Source organism: Sceloporus occidentalis, unplaced genomic scaffold (assembly GCF_023333645.1).
Source record: "Sceloporus occidentalis isolate IW3139 unplaced genomic scaffold, rSceOcc1.0.p SCAF_1, whole genome shotgun sequence".
Lineage (NCBI taxonomy): Eukaryota > Metazoa > Chordata > Lepidosauria > Squamata > Phrynosomatidae > Sceloporus > Sceloporus occidentalis.
This window is the reverse complement of record NW_028316981.1, coordinates 292,504,073-292,519,868: the sequence shown is the minus strand read 5'-3', so window position 1 is coordinate 292,519,868 and position 15,796 is coordinate 292,504,073. Positions and strand designations below refer to the sequence as shown.

The following is a 15,796-nucleotide window of genomic DNA, read 5'->3' as shown; positions in this document are numbered from 1 at the left end:
GCCGTGCCACCTGCCTCTTTCACCAGCTCTGCCCCCTCTGATAGTCTGGGCCTTGTTTGCTGAGAATTCAATGTGGGAAAGTGTTCATGCACACAGTGCAGATATGATCACCTTTGTGCCTCTTGCAGAGGCCCTCATGCTAGATTATCTTGCCCTCATGCCCCTCCCATCTCTCAGGCCTCTCGGATCCCTTGCTCTGCCCCTCTTCACAGCTGGGGAGCTGGCCTTGCTCCCAACTAGCCATGTTCTGGAGCTTGGCTCTCTCATCTGATTTGTTATGGTGCCCCTCCTTCCCTTCCCTTCCCTTGTGCCTGTTTGGTCATTTTGAATCTTTTATGCCTGTTATGCTATATTTGCAATTGTTAAGTTTATTCATCTACAGGTTCAGGCTAAGCATCAACATTGTGTGTTAATTGTGGATCCGCTGCCTTTCTGGACGGCTGCGCCTAATGGTCTTCTACTCTGGCGGCGTTGAGGCAAAAACTTGCTTATCATTGGTGGCACGACACGTTTTTTCAGATGTGCATTCCACTATGCTGAGCGTGATGATATGCTGGCAGCTTCAATCGAGATGGACTCTATAGTTTTATGGACATGGGACAGGCCTGCTACGCAGCTCCCCTTGGACCCTGTTGATGTTGCTTGTGGGGTAGGGTTGGCAGTGGCGTTCCTGCAGAATGGCCTTTGTGGCGGCAGCAGAGGTTCTGGATCTGGTAGGCATGGTCTATAAGGTTGCATAGCACCGTATCAGGAGTCCCTATGGGACACGGGAGCGATGAGGGCATATGTTGTGGTCATTGCAGGGGCCATAACGTGACACCGCTTCCCAGTGACTAGAGGCTTTAGTTAAATGCAATCAGCGGGTTGCATGGATATGAGACGGTGTTATTTTAGCCCCTAGCCGATACCTTGCTTTATATGACATGCCATTTATCCTACAACAGCTGGTTGTAAGATGATCCAGAACTCATGCTTTTGGCCAACCCTACCTTTTGTTGCTGCTTGCGTTAATAAAGTTGTGGCCTTTTCTCCACATGTGACTCTGTGTTTTATTGTGGTGACACCCTCCCAGGCAATTCTGGGCTCTTTAGTCTCGAACTTTTCCTGCTGATGATAAGTGAGATTAGGGGGATAGTGGTAGTACATTTAGAGGGAAAGGCAGTTCAAAACATTTCAAGCTAATGCTATGAGGCCCTTTCACAATACATAAATATAGTGGGCTCTTGGTATCTGTTGCAGTTTATTTCCAGGATCCCCCATGGATACCAAAACCAAGACCCATTAAATACAATGGTGTAGTAAAATGGTGTTTAAAATGGTATATAAAATGGAAAAAAATCAAGATTTGCTTTAGGAATTTATATATATATTTAAATACTTTGCACCCTTGGTATCCGCTAGAGTTTGGTTCCAGGACCTTCCATGGATAACAAAATCTGTGGATGCTCAAGTCCCATTAAATACAATGCCACAGTAAAATGGTGTTCCTTATCTAAAAGAACAAAGTCTAGGTATATTTTTGGAATATATATATAGTCTAGGTATATTTTTGGAATATATACACACACACACACACACACACCGTATTTTCCGGCGTATAAGGCGACGGGGGTATAAGACGACCCCTCAAGTCGCCCGCCGGCAGCATCCCTGGACACCCCTGAGGGGGTCTCGCACCGGCTGGAGGGGGCCTCTCTAGAGGTCTGAGAGAGGATCTTCAGCGGCTGGGCTCTCGCCGCAATTTTTTCCCCAAAAGGCTCCAGAGCCGGCCGGGCTGAGGAAAAGCGCCGGCCCCTTACTCCTCCGCGCCGCCACCGGGGATCCTCCGATCCTCCAGCGGCTTCAGAAGTCCTCCGCGGAAGCCGCTGGAGGAGCGGAGGATCCCGGGTGGTGGCGGCGGCTTCCGCGGAGGACTTCTGAAGCCGCTGGAGGACTGGAGGATCCCCGGTGGTGGTGGCACAGAGGAGTAAGGGGCCGGCTCTTTTCGTCAGCCCAGCCGGCTCTGGAGCCGCTTCCCCGCCGCCGAGGATCCTCTCTCAGGCCTCTAGAGAGGCCCCCTCCATGCGGCGCACGTGCCAGCTGGCTGGGAGAAGACCCAGCAAGGACCCCAGAGACAGGGGGGTGGCTATGCCATTCGCCTGTCTCTGGGGTATAATTCTGGCGCATAAGGCAGACTTAAAAAGTCACCTTATATGCTGGAAAATACGGTATAATATTTTCAAACTGTGGATGGTTAAATACATGGATAAAGAATACATGGATCCGGAGGGCCAACTGTATAGCACTATAATTCTCCTTGAACTATTAAGACTGCAACCTATGGAATTCTGGGATTTTGTAGTTTAGGAATTTTCAGACAGAGTGATCTAGAGTCTCAGTAAACTACCAATGCCAGGATTCTATGGGATCAAGCCATGACAGTTCAAGCAGAACCACAGCTCTATAATTGTGTAACACGTAAGAGCCCATGGTTGAATGCTTTGCATATCCACAAGTCATGATGAGATCTTTGCTGAATTTATTGCATAGTATAGATTGAAGCATTTCCATGATTGTTGCTCCATTACTGTTTCCTTGTGGTTTTCCATCTTCTTTGAGCTTTTTTTCTCTTCCTGACATAATTTCCAGTCTTTTGGTGAATCTTGGACATTCGCTTCATCCACCTCTTCACATTTTTATTTTGTGTGCTTGCACATAGTTTTTTGTGCTTGGTGTAAAGGCTGTTGGGATAAAAAAATACATGTTATTTTTCAAAAATGTAATTTTTGAGAACCTTGATCTTAAATACCTCTACTCTACACTTTGAACTAATAACTTTGAACTCATGATCCAGCCACCTTTATTTTCAGTATTTCTGAGTCCCACAGAGATCAACATGAGTAAAATATGTACTTTTTCAGGTGAGAGTTACCAAGAAGATAGAGAATGCAGACCTTTGAAAATGTCCTATTTGTGACGATAATGCCAAGAACCTGTCAGCCAGCATGGCCAGGGACTGTGCTGGCTAGCTGACTCTGGGAGTAGTAGTCCAATAAAGAAACTGCTCCAAACTCTGCCAGTACTTCTGTGGTAGAATGGTACATGAGGCAGACATGAGGCTGGGAAACGCGTGTTTGCCTTGTACTGTCATTTTAAAACAAGGGCCAGGAGAATTTGAAGGGAACTATCAGTGGGTAACCACAAGGCAAAGTTAGCAGTTATGGAAAACATGCAGAGGTAGCTTGTTGGCCATTTAACAAATCCAAAGAAAACCCCATCAGTGATGCCTTTATTGGCCAACCGAAATGCACAATATACTTGTTGCAAACTTTCAAAGCTCCATGGACTTCTTCACCAGACAAGATATTACAAACCAAACAGGAGAAAAAAACTATTGGAGATGTTAGTCAGATGCCTGCATGTTGCTACATAGCATGTTGCTACGGGCTTGCACATAGCATGTTGCTATGTTGAGCAGCTATGGGAAATGAAAAGGCAATGAAGTCTGAAAGAGAGCGCCATGGATGCAGTCCTGCCAGCTATTGTGCTTCCTGACAAGAGTTCTCAGCACTACCAGTTGAGAAGCTTTTCTGTCTTTTCCTCCTGCTAGTGTCATACACAGGTGTATTCCCATAACTACCAAAGCCCCTACCCTACCAGGCTCACTATTCAGCTGCTGCAGTCCCCATTCCAGGGCTGAAGGAGCAAGAGGCAGAAAATCAGAGAAGTGTCTGGCTGTGGAGTTTATCAAACAGGAGGAATTTCTCTTAAATTCGAATGAAAAGAAAGTGGGGCCAGAACGCATTCACTTAAAGTCGCTAGTTTCGCGCAATTACGTGAGTATGCATTGCGTTCGAACTGGCTCCCCATTGCCCAAAAATAGCATGCCATTGTCCGAATTTGCATGTGGCAGTCTATCATGCAATAATGTGAAACCACATGATTGCGTTCGGACTGACTTCCCATTGCCCGGATTTGTGTGTAGTGGGTTATCACGCAATAACGTTAAACCCCATGATTGCATTCAGATTGCCAGCAGATTATACTTCCAATTCCCCTTGTCTAATAAACTCCTGTGTCCCTGTAGCCAGATGCAGAATGATCCCATCAGCCACTGAGATTTCTAGAGATCCTAGGTTAGGACAAAAATGGATCTCAGCAGATGATGTAATTGTTCTGCACCTGGTTATGAGGACATAGCCAGACATTTTCACTGGCTCCCCACCAGTCAAGGAGCAGCTGGCACGAGGTTGTAATAGCTAAACAATGAGGTCTGGGGCAGGGTGAGTGGACAGAAGTAGCATGGTCCCACATGTGGAAATATTACGCTATACTGTGCCATGTAGGATCTCAGTCATTCTGTGGCAAGGAAAAAGATGTAAGAAGGGAAGACAGTGCAGAATACCTTCAGACAAGACTTTTGCTCTGCAAATAAACAATAATAATGCAAGGAAGTAGTAGTAGTAGTGGTGGTGGTGGTAGTACATTGCCTCATCCATGAAATTTTAAAGGGAAAACAAAATGCAGGAGTAGCTGTCTTTACTATAAACTATAAATCAAAGTGCTATGTGACACATTGGTTAAGTCAGTCAAAAGGCAGACAAAAAATTTCAAAGCTCATCATCTTCTTCATCAGACAAAGAGGGTAAAAGAGCATGCAGGGAGAGAAAAGCAAGGTATTAGAGTCAGCGCAACTCCAACCCTGCCTTTGTGTGTGTTCATGCATTTTTCTATTTTCACCTGAGGCAGAAGCCTGTGGGGACTTCCAAAGTTAGCATGGCACGTTTTGCTCCTTTTGGTTGGCCTAATAACTGTATCACTGCAATATGGAGTTTGGGATGTTACAGAGATTCACGCATTACTAATTTTGATTCATAGTCTTTCCTGTGTTTTTGTAATGCTTCTTCCACAAGTTTACCCTTACATCATATGAAAAAAGGGAAGCAAGCTGTCCCTTCCCAAGGGAGGGGGGAAATGCAAGAAGGACTGCCACTAGTATCCCTAGGTTTTCCAAACAGCAACAAGGGATAGTAAAAATTCATGACATGCAGGGTTGACAATTGGGAAGCAGTTATTAACAAACTACCTAAATACAGTCCTATTCATGTTTACATTGAAACAATGCTACAGTGTCCTGGGATCATTTCTATAAGAGTTTGTTCAGATTTAGAAGACTTAACATATTTCAAAAGGATGGCTATATTGAAACATTAATAATATGCAAATATATTAAATTTGTTTTGTTAAAAAGCAGGCTTTTCAATTAACTGGATGTTTTTAAATATATGTTTTATTAGCATAACATAAAAACAAAAAGACCACACAATATAAAATACATTTTTCAAAGTTTAAAACTACATACCCATATAGCCATACATTTATCACTTTCATTCATTTAATATTACAAAAACTTTGTAATCTTTATTTGATGAATATAACCAAAATATCAAAAATATGTTCCTTTTTCTATATAGTATCTTTTTATCGCTTTCTCTATTTTGTTCTTTTCTCTTTGCTTAATCCTCTTCACCTGCTGCTGCTTCGTCCCCAAGTTTGCATTAAACACACCAATAATTCTGACCAAACTTTCTTAAGTTTATCTATTGATCCACTTCTTGTTACACAAGTGAATTTGTTGATTTCAATTTTAACATTTGATCTGGTTAATGCAGTATTTCTTTTGTCTTCCACTTGTGGGCATAGATAATTCTTGCTGCTGTTGCGATATAAAATAGCATCTTTCTTTTATTTCTTTTCAAGATCTTCCTCAAACGTTTCCAATAAATACATGTTGGGATTCTTCTTTATATTAATATGTAATAGACATTATCTGATGAATATATGACCAATATTCCCTCACTTTATTACACGACCACATCTGGTATAGCGTACACCGTACATCTTTCTTCTGCACATTTCCAATATTTAATGAACTGAATGATCTATAACAATAATCAATGAGTAGCCCTACAATGTCTACTATGTTGCTGGATCACAGCCTAATTGTGCAATTATATGTATGTATTCTACAGTAAGAGGTTATACAATTGCAGCCTAAAAATCCAGGTACTGCTGACAGTAACCCTTTTTCTCAGATTCCAAATGAAATAAAACTGCTTGATCATTCATCTTAACAGGAACTGCAGAGCAAATCACTCTTATTATTCCAAAGTTACAACATTTAAATAGGTTACAGCCCTAACAAATTATTCCTCTTGCCAATTTGATTTTGCACCACTTACATCACAGCAGGTATTTTGCATAAATCACCACCCTTCTGAATATCAAACTTCAGCACTGATCTTCTGAGCCATCTTCTGGGAACACGATGGGCTACTTCTGTGCAACAGTCAACAATTATGGGAAATATAGCTGGATGAAAACAGAAGAGTAAAAAAGACTCTCAGGTTCAAATCCTCTATACATTTTAAACTCCACTGAAGACAGTAAGATTTGCTTTTGAGTATACACAAAAAGGTCTGCACTGTTAATTCTCAGGATGCCTAAAGCTGGCCCCTTTCTCTCTCTTCCTTTGTCATGTTAGATTGGCACTTGATTTGGGAAATAGGCTATAGGATAATTTTTTAAAAACCCACCATAAACTTGAGTTTCATCCTCCCTGACTCTTATTTTTTCTTATTTTCAGGTTTTAAAAATGCCACATCAATAGGCAGGAATTTTTCCTAATTATTTGGAGGGTTAGAGTTAATCTAAGTCTTAGGCCAGAGTTCAAATGATGTGGTCCTGAAGATGTTGATGAACTTTGCTTCTAGCAGCCCTTCTTCTTGTGTGCTTTCAAATCATTTCTGATTTATGGCAATGCTACCGCCAACCTATCCTGGGGTTTTCTTGGCAAAATTTGTTCAAGATGAGGCTGGCCATTGCTTTCCTCTGAGGCTGTGACTTTCCAAAGGTCATTCAAAGGCTTTCAATAGATTCAAACCCTGATCTCCCAAAGTCCTAATCCAACACTAAAACCACCACACCATGCTGGCTCAGTTTTTTCTTCTTCTAGGCTCTACCTATTCTTTATTATTATAGCTCTCCAACTGGGTCAGCATTGCAGAGTTGAAATTAAAGATGGGCAAGGAGGAAGATATGTAGAAAATGAGTCCAAAACATTTGTCATATGGTAGGTTGAAGCAAAAGTTCCCTTTCTTGAGCCTTTGGCACCCGCATCAGTGAAACTCCTGAGGGACTGAAAGAAGAGAAACAGGAACTAAAAATCCCCATGATGCTATCTGTGAACATTGACCTCTTTTCTAAGATATAATTTCTTCAAAGAAATAGCTTTGGACAAAGGTGGGAAAGTAATTTTTTTTTACTCACAACTACTTCAAATACACACACACACACACACACACACACACACACACACTAAGAAACTGAGATTTTCACCCAGAACAGTGTAGTTGGCAAGATAGAAGCATCTTTTAAGGAATAGGCCCTGGGGAGTTTCAGTATATTTATTTAAGAACATGTTCCCTTGAAGTCACTGGTTTGAGTAGGAGTGGGCTGCATAGTTCACTGTAGTCTTCTTCTTGTTGCTGTTGTTGTTGTGTGCTTTCAAGTTGTTTCCAACTTATGCTGATCCTAAGGTGAACCTATATTGGGGTTTTCTTTGCCAGTTTCTTCAGAGGAGTTTGCCATTGTCATCCTCTGAGGCTGAGAGAGTATGACTCGCCCAAGAGCACCCAGTAGGTTTACATGGCCAAGACTGGATTCAGACTCTGGTCTCCAGAGTCATAGTCCCACACTGAAACCCCTTCACCAGGCTGGAGCTCAATTATTTATTTATGATAAATAAATTGAAGTGCACATTAGAAATGGATTCATTTAATTGGGTCTAATTAGACCCCTGTTAATTATTGTTACAATTTTATGGTTATTTCATCAGATTTAGCACTATTCTCTGCATGTTGTCTCAGGACCTGGCTGAAGGGGCCAAATATAATGGCCTCACCACATCCTCTTGGTGGGGAAAGTAGACGAAGCCCAAATCCTGGTTCTGGTGCAAACAAACCAGGTGATGTCCAGCCCATTCAGCACCAGAATTGGGTTATATGACCCCATCTTACAACCGATTTTAAACACTATTTGCTCCAGATCTTCCTGGAAGATCCAAAGCTCTCTATTCCAACACTGGGAGGCTGTTTAAAACATGTCCTACTGAGCCATCCAACATCACTGCCTTGCTTTCCATGGCACTTATTCCTAGGTAAACATGTATAACAATGTGACCAATGGTGGATAGAGGACAGCAGCACTTGCACCTATGAGGCATGCTGATTTTGGTGAATAGCTCTACCAAATGCATCTGAGGAAGTAGACTTAAGTCTATGGACTTTATCACACGGGGGGTGGGGGGGTGGGGTGTGTGTGTGAGGGGAGCCAGAATTAAAAAGACATTTTCCCAGCAAAGTCCCAAGATCGCAGCAAGACACATTTAATCTAAATTAAAGAGGATATATCCCAGGAATAACCAGTGGATAACCAGCAAACAAATCATTCACAGATTTTCCCCGTGAATGATTTGTTGCTGATTATTCCCTGGTTATTTCCAGGGATAAGTCCTCTCTAATCAAGATGTCATCTGAAAATCTACACTGCGATCTCAGGACTTTGCCGGGAAAATGCTTTTTTAATCCCGGCTTTTCCCTGCTTCCCCCAGTGTGACAAAGTCCTGTGAAAGCTCCTGCTGCCAACTTCTTTCAGTGAGTCTCACAGGTGCTACAATATTTCTCTGCATGCCGATTCTGCAGACTAACACGGCTATATCTTTGAATTCTGCCCTTTTATGTTTGCTTCAGTATAGAATACAACTCTGGGTGTTTGTAGGCATTTAATGTAGAATTGCTTTGCCTTGCTTGCTGCTGTTTTATGGAGGGAAGAGTTTTCCCATGACTTTATCACTCATTTGAAATCCTCCCATTTTCTCAATGCGTCTCCTATGCCTTTTCTCACCAGAGAAAGTCTGCATTTTCCGGGAGGAACAGCAGAGTTAGATGGCCTTAGTGTTACCCTATATTTTTAAAGAAGAGTGGTTCTGGCATGGTTAGTGATATTTCACCATAATCTAGCCTTACCAGAATGAAGAGGGCCTCCTCCTGTATCCTTCATGTTTGTGTACCTCTGTACCTCTCTGTTGTCCTGCCGCTGGCAGGCTGAGACCTTTCTGTTTAGACAAGCATATAAAACAGAAAGCTTATAAACAACATCCGTGGTGTGTTGTTTTAATGCATGTCGTTTTTAAGTGTTTTTCTCTTTTTACTTGTATTCTATTTTTAAACAATTGATTTGTTTTAATTTTGCCACAGTGTCATTCTATTTTAATTGTCACTTTTGTGTAAGTTTTTAATTGTAATTTTTTAGTTGCAAGTTTAATTGTAAGCCACTTTGGGTCCCAATTTTGGGAGAAAAGCAGGACACAAATTAATATAAAAAGTAAATAAATAAATACACGAGGGAAATTCAGCAGGTGTTGCTTGTCAAGCAGCTAGGTAGCAAGCAACTATTGCTGGAATTCTCTTTTCTGTAAAACAATAAGATATAGGAGCCTTCTCTAGTTTTCACTCTGGCGACCCTACCAGAACTTGGAAAAATTACTTTATTTGGACAGTATGTTCCAGAATCCTCTGGCCAGGAGGAACAACTGGCAAGAACTGCAACAAGGCATAGCATGTTATTACATTAGCATTGCAACAATTCTGGCAAGGAGATATGCCCATTCTATGTTTGAAATGTGGAGTCATGGACTCAACTACTAGAACAGGTGTAGGCAACCAGGGGTTGAAGGGCAGCACTGCTGTTCAAAGGGCTTCACCTTTCTACCTGCAAAATCACTACCTTTATTTTTCAGTTAAAAACAAACAACCACCTCAAAATATTTCCCCATACCCTCTAGGTATGGGGCATGAGGCAATTCTTGCTGTGGAGGGGCATTTTAAAAAAACAAACCACAAAGTAAACCAGAAGTCAGCTTCCAGGTTTAAAAAGGGCTTCTCCTGACCTTGAAAAAACCATGGGGAGCAAACATAGTGCAATTTTATTTTTTAAAAATGTACAGTTGGTCCTCCATATTTGTGGTTTTAACTACTGAGAATTTGATTACTTGTGCGTTTGGTTAATATGTTCTGTCTAGGAATCTCTAAGGCGGGGTAGAGACTGGCACAAAATGCTGGCCTGTGGGCAGAGTCATGGCGGAGTGTCCACATGCTTGATGCCATGATTCTCTTCCCTTTGTGCCATGACTTCTAGATGGCGTCTGGCATCATGGCGCAGCCCTGGTGCTGCATCTAGATGATGCAGCGCCAAAAAGGCATCACAAAGCCATGCCACCACAGCTGTGACGCCCTTTGGAGGGCGCAAAAAGGAGCCGTTTTTTCCAACTGCTTTTTGTGTTCCCTAGAGGCCAGATTGGTGCCACAGGATGTGGTCGCTGCAGCACTGATCCGGCTATTAAAGGGGCGGCTGGATGCCGTCCATCTGTCAAGCCCCTAGGTTCTCCAGTGCAACTCTGCCAGAAGTTGACCATAGAGTTGTGCAGGAGAACCTAGAAGTTCCTAGTGAAAACACTTCTCTGGGCATTTGTAGGTCCTCCATCATTATTCCATGACCAACCTCTTGCAGATGTTGGCCATAGAGTTGCACTGGAGGACCTGAAGATTCCTAGAAAAGTGTTCTCTCAGGTAAAAAGAATACTTTTTTTATTTGCATTTTTTTCACATTAATGGGGTTCTTCACCCCTATCCCCAGCAAATGTGGAGGGATGACTGTACATCACTGTTAATAAGGCATACGACCCACAGAATACCTCTGAGTAAATAATGTACACATGTTTTTTAAAATTTATTGATGTGTTTGTCCTTTAATTTTGTGTGTCCTCCATTTTTTAATGTCCTACAATTTGCCCTACAATTTCCTGGTTTTGAGGTAGGGAATTATGGCAACCCTAACTGGAAGAAGATCTCTAAAAGCAATGGAGAAAGGGTAGGGCTATGGAAGAGCCAAATTGTGATGGAAACAAAGTCCTCCTGGGCACAGTCACAATGCTGGCATAAATAGAGGCCAGAACAAGGGTACTCCTAAGAACCCCCCTCCCCCTATCCTTCAGCTGTGAGGGATTTAAATTCAGCCAGTTCAGTCCACTTCAGCTAGTCCAGAGTCAGCATGGCATAGTGGTTTCAGCATTGGGTTATGACTCTGGAGACCAGGGTTTGGTTCCCTGCTTGGTCATGAAACCCACTGGTTGGTTGAACTTGGACAAGTCACACACTCTCAGCCTCAGGGGAAGGCAATGGCAAACCTCCTCTGAACAACTCTTGCCAAGTAAACCCAATGATAGGCTTGCCTTAGGGTCCCCATAAGTCAGAACCAACCTGAAGGCACACAACAACAACAAAAACAACAGCCCAGAGTTTACTCAGCTGTCCCTTGGAGGCAATTGTGCTCTAAAACTAAAGTCTTGAACTTTTTTTTTACCCACCAGGAAACTCTTGAATATTTCACTAAGTGCACTTACAATAAACGGAGGGCTTCTGAGAAAAGAAACCACAAGATTTGCATATCAAAAGCTACATCCTTATCCCCCCTATATTGACAAAAGTTCTCTACTTAAGAAAGGAACAGCTAGCTTTGCACAGGACAGAGACAGCTGGATCTCTCAAGTTCTTACTGTACTTTTCTCATGCTAATGAAGTTGAAATTTTGTTACCTGTCTTTCATTGCTTTTTCTCCCTAGTCCTCACATGGCCAGTAAGAGGAGTCATGTCTGCTTGTATTAAAAACCCTCAATACAATCTTAACTGACAACATCTCAGATAGAATATAGGTCTGTGACTAACATCACCATTTTTCTCCTGGATGATTTTTTAAACATCTTTACCTCCTGCAGAAGCCAGTGAAACTTTGAAAGCTTGCATACTGTATTGTATGCTTTGGAATTGGCCCAATAAAGGCATCACTGTTGCATTTGTTGCATTTTGCTGCATGGCCAACAAGGTTAACCCTGAATATATTTTCTCTTTTTATTAACGACAACCTGTAGGAAGTGGCCAATAATACCAAAGACTTTACCTCTGTTTAGAAAACCCTGCATACTATTTATTTTTAGGCCATGTTTACAGACATGCAGAAACATATATACATACAACTGCACAGTACATTAATTAAGGGCTATGAGCCTTAAGGGCTGCTTTGTCAAAAGTACATTTCACTGCAGTCAGTGGGAATAGGACAAGTCCCCAAGACATTTTGCTGTTGTTATTTGTCATGAAGTTGACTTTGACTTATGGCAACTCTATTAATGGAAGGCCTCGAGGCCCTGGCCATCAACTGCCCTGCTGAGATCTTATTAACTCAGAGTCATGCCTTCTTTGAATGAATCAATCTACCTGTAGTATGACACTTGAGAAGTCTTTGCAATAGTCTCAATGAGCACAACAGGCTAGATCCAGAATAGGCCATGTGGCATACACAGTTATCATCCCACAATGGTATATGTTTGTGAAGCTGTATTTTCCCCCTAAGGATGTTGACCCCCTCTGTCTAATGAGAGAGCCAGCCCTCAATGGCAAGGCTCTACCTAGCATTATTAGATGAAGGGTATTGGTATGGGGGAAATCGGTGCTTTAAAACTGAATTTATTCAGAAACAGGACTTAACACTGACTAGATTCAGAAGTGGTTTTCAGAAGCCATATTTATCTGCTTTGTAACATGGCTCTCCTTTCACACTAGGGCTGAGGAACCAGTGGCTCACTAGATGTTGAAGATGAAGTACTGCTCTCATCATCCTTCATGACTGGTTGAGCTGGCAACAGCTGATGGGAACTGGACTCCAACAACATCCTGGCAGCCAGAGGTTCCCCAGCCATGCCTTAGGTTTTGGTATGAGCCAACAAGAAAGCCAACATGGTTTGAGAGTTGGAATACAACTCTGGAGATCAGGGTTGCGTTCTCTGCTTGGCCATAGAAACCCACTGGGTGACCTTGGGTGAGGCCAAAACACACTGCAGAAATAATCCAGTTTGAGTCTGCTTTAACTGCCCTGGCTTGGTGCTAGGGAATCCTGAGAATTGTAGTTTATTGAGGCACCAGAGCTCTCTGACAGAAAAGGCTAAATGTCTCACAAAACTACAGTTCCCAGAATTTTCTAACATTGAACCAGGGCAGTTAAAATTGTCTCAGACTGTATCTTTTCTGCGGTTGTTTTGGACCATACACCCTCTGCCCCTGAAAACCCCATGATAGAGCCTTAGGGTCACCATGAGTTGGAAATTGACTTTATCACATGTGGGGAAAATTGGGGGTTTAAATGGGCGTTATCCAGCAATGTTTGAGTGATTGTAGTGAAGATTTTCACATGATTAAAGATGACTTATCCTGATAATAACCAGCAATAAATCATTCACGGGGGATAATGAATTGTAGTTGGTTATTCCATGGTTATTCCTGGGATAAGTAATCTTTAATCACGATAGTGTGTGAAAATCTTTACCGCGATTGCATGACTATCGTTGGATAACGTCCATTTAAACCCTCGATTTTCCTCATGTAATAAAATCTAATGACTTGAAGGCACACAATGATGACAAATGAGACAACAAAGCAAAGGGATTCAGGGAAACAGAAATCATATAATATACACTAATCTATAGTTTGCCTAGTGTTTTGGAATATTTACTGCTCCAGCCTATGGTAGTTTCTTTTGGATTTATATTGAATTAAATTGCATTGGTTAATATACAGCTGTTTTTGTCTCTTACTGATGAAACAAACATTATTTTCACAGTGTATATTATTAACTTTCCCCCTTGATGTGCTTTGTTTTGCTGTTTAATACAAGTCATATTTCAGTCCTGTTTTCCTGCTGAGTGCTTGGTTTTAGTATGCCCTGAAGAGCCATTGTAAACCCTGACAGTTGACTACAGCAAATATATATAAAATTCCAAGCATTTAGAATGTGCTCTGAGTCTTACCCAGCTATGATTGTAGGATGTGTTTTGTCTGATGTGGAAGTGTTGCATGCCTTATCTCGCAGAGGCCAGTACAAGATTATAACCAAAGTGTATAGGAAGGAAAACAAAAATATAATTTAAGGAAGTCTTTCCAACCTGCTTATTTTGCATATTCTTCATATAAGAACTTATTTACTTATACGCTGCCTTTTCCTCAGGCAGCTTACAAAGTTAAATACTAAGAAAGGCATGTAACACCAACAAGTTTTAGACATCCTGTTTCCAGGAGTGTAAGTTTAATATAGCTTCATATATTTAATTAGAAAGAAAATATGAACAGATTAAAGTAAAAGGTTCAGGATGGATAGGTGGCCTGAAGCTGGAAATTGGCAAATGATAAAGCACTTTTCCTCAAATCAAACTTGCAGCTGCTCACAGCTGTTTTTCCAGGGCCCTGTTTCCTCAACCTCTTCTTTGCTCACCCACATTTTGCACTCTGAAAGGCAAACATGACACCCTGATACTTGTGCTATATTTTAAAACAACCTTTTTCTGGCTATAGATAGCCTGCATTGATGACCTTTGTCCACTTCTCAGGTTTCTTTTTAAAAAACTGTTGTCGTTTCCTCTTGCTTCCAAAATCTCTAGATTTTTCAGGGTGCACGTCCTTTCTCATTTACATATTTACAAATACAAAGGAGCTTTCCAAACAATCTCTCCATTGCTTTATATAAAATTAATACAAACTCAGAATTTCTGGTGCATGGCTTCAAGCAGTTAATTTTTTCCAAAGAAAGAGCATAGCTATTAATCAAGCCTTTTCTTCAAACAGATTAAGTACGGATCAAACCTGCTTAGATGGGACTTACCCTCAGATATATGGTGAGCTATCAAAACTCCAAGTGTGAAAAGGACAATGCTGAAATTCATGCTTCTCCTCTGCTGGGCACTTAAGGACTGACTAGAAGGGATCAAAAGCAAACTGCCAAGGTGATTTGCCACCACTTCCTTGGCTCTAGAGGAACAAAGGAAGTTCAGGGCCCCACCCTTTGCAAAGTACAAACACAAGTTGATGCCCATTCAGGATTTGTCCTGATTAATCCTCTGCATCCAGGGGTGTCACTAAGGGGTATGGGGAATGCAGACAGCACCAAATGATACCTCAAAGGGGTGTCACTCAGTGTACTGGTGGCAAGGGGCTGCCTTCTAAGTCTGGCACTGGTGCAACTTGGCTGCCTTTTGGGTCTAGAGGCTCTGAAGCAAGGCAACAGAAAGTTGCCTCCTTTTGCTGCAAGGCTAGCAGCTGCACCAGACCCAGAAAAGGCTTCTGAAGAGAAAAGAGGGGTATTCAAAAATTATCCACACCAGGTGTCAAAAATACTAGGTACACCACTGTCTGCATCTCACTTTTTCAGCAGTTTTTAAAATGTTCAGTTTCCTCTGTCCTTATCCCACTTACATGATTACTTACTTCAATTGCTACAAACTGAGTTCAAAGGGCAAAAATATTTTGACTTCAGTAAATTAATTAGTGTAAGGGGAGAAAAGGCATCAGAATCATGCCTTTCCCTGTAGACCCAGGCCAAAACAAACTACTGTAGCCTCTTCCAGCTTGTGCACTCTTCTTTAATAACTTTTGCCATCTAGCCCATACTCTGATGTTGCTTTGACCCCTCTTGTCTTAGCAGCTGTACAGAACAGCATCAAAGACTGGCATCAGGATGGAGTAGGGGCATGATGTCCACATGACACATGCCCCGACTCTGCCTCTATGCTGGCGTGATGCACCACACAGGCGGTGTCACGGGGCTCCTCTGGTGCTGCGTCCAGATAATGCAGCACCAAAGGAGTGCTGAAAAG

General features: G+C 42.0%; 1 protein-coding gene across 5 annotated transcripts in view; it reads right to left on the bottom strand.

Moving 5' to 3' along the window:
- Positions 1–1,344: 1,344 nt before the first annotated feature.
- LOC149324068 (transmembrane protein 267-like) overlaps positions 1,345–15,796 on the bottom strand; it is a 48,676-nt gene continuing 34,224 nt past the window's right edge. For 3 of the 5 annotated variants that reach the window (XR_016277795.1, XR_016277796.1, XM_089495883.1), the window contains 2 exons: positions 6,222–6,351; positions 1,345–2,720 (listed from right to left, as the gene is read on the bottom strand). Coding sequence is in view for 1 of the 5 variants with exons in the window: in XM_089495883.1 (XP_089352009.1) it covers positions 2,564–2,720; positions 6,222–6,351 (287 nt within the window). In the remaining 4 variants the exon portion in view is untranslated. Of the gene's footprint in view, positions 2,721–6,221; positions 6,352–13,957; positions 14,008–14,805; positions 15,015–15,796 lie in introns of those variants that run through there. The other 2 variants (XR_016277794.1, XR_016277793.1) reach the window with 2 other exon arrangements.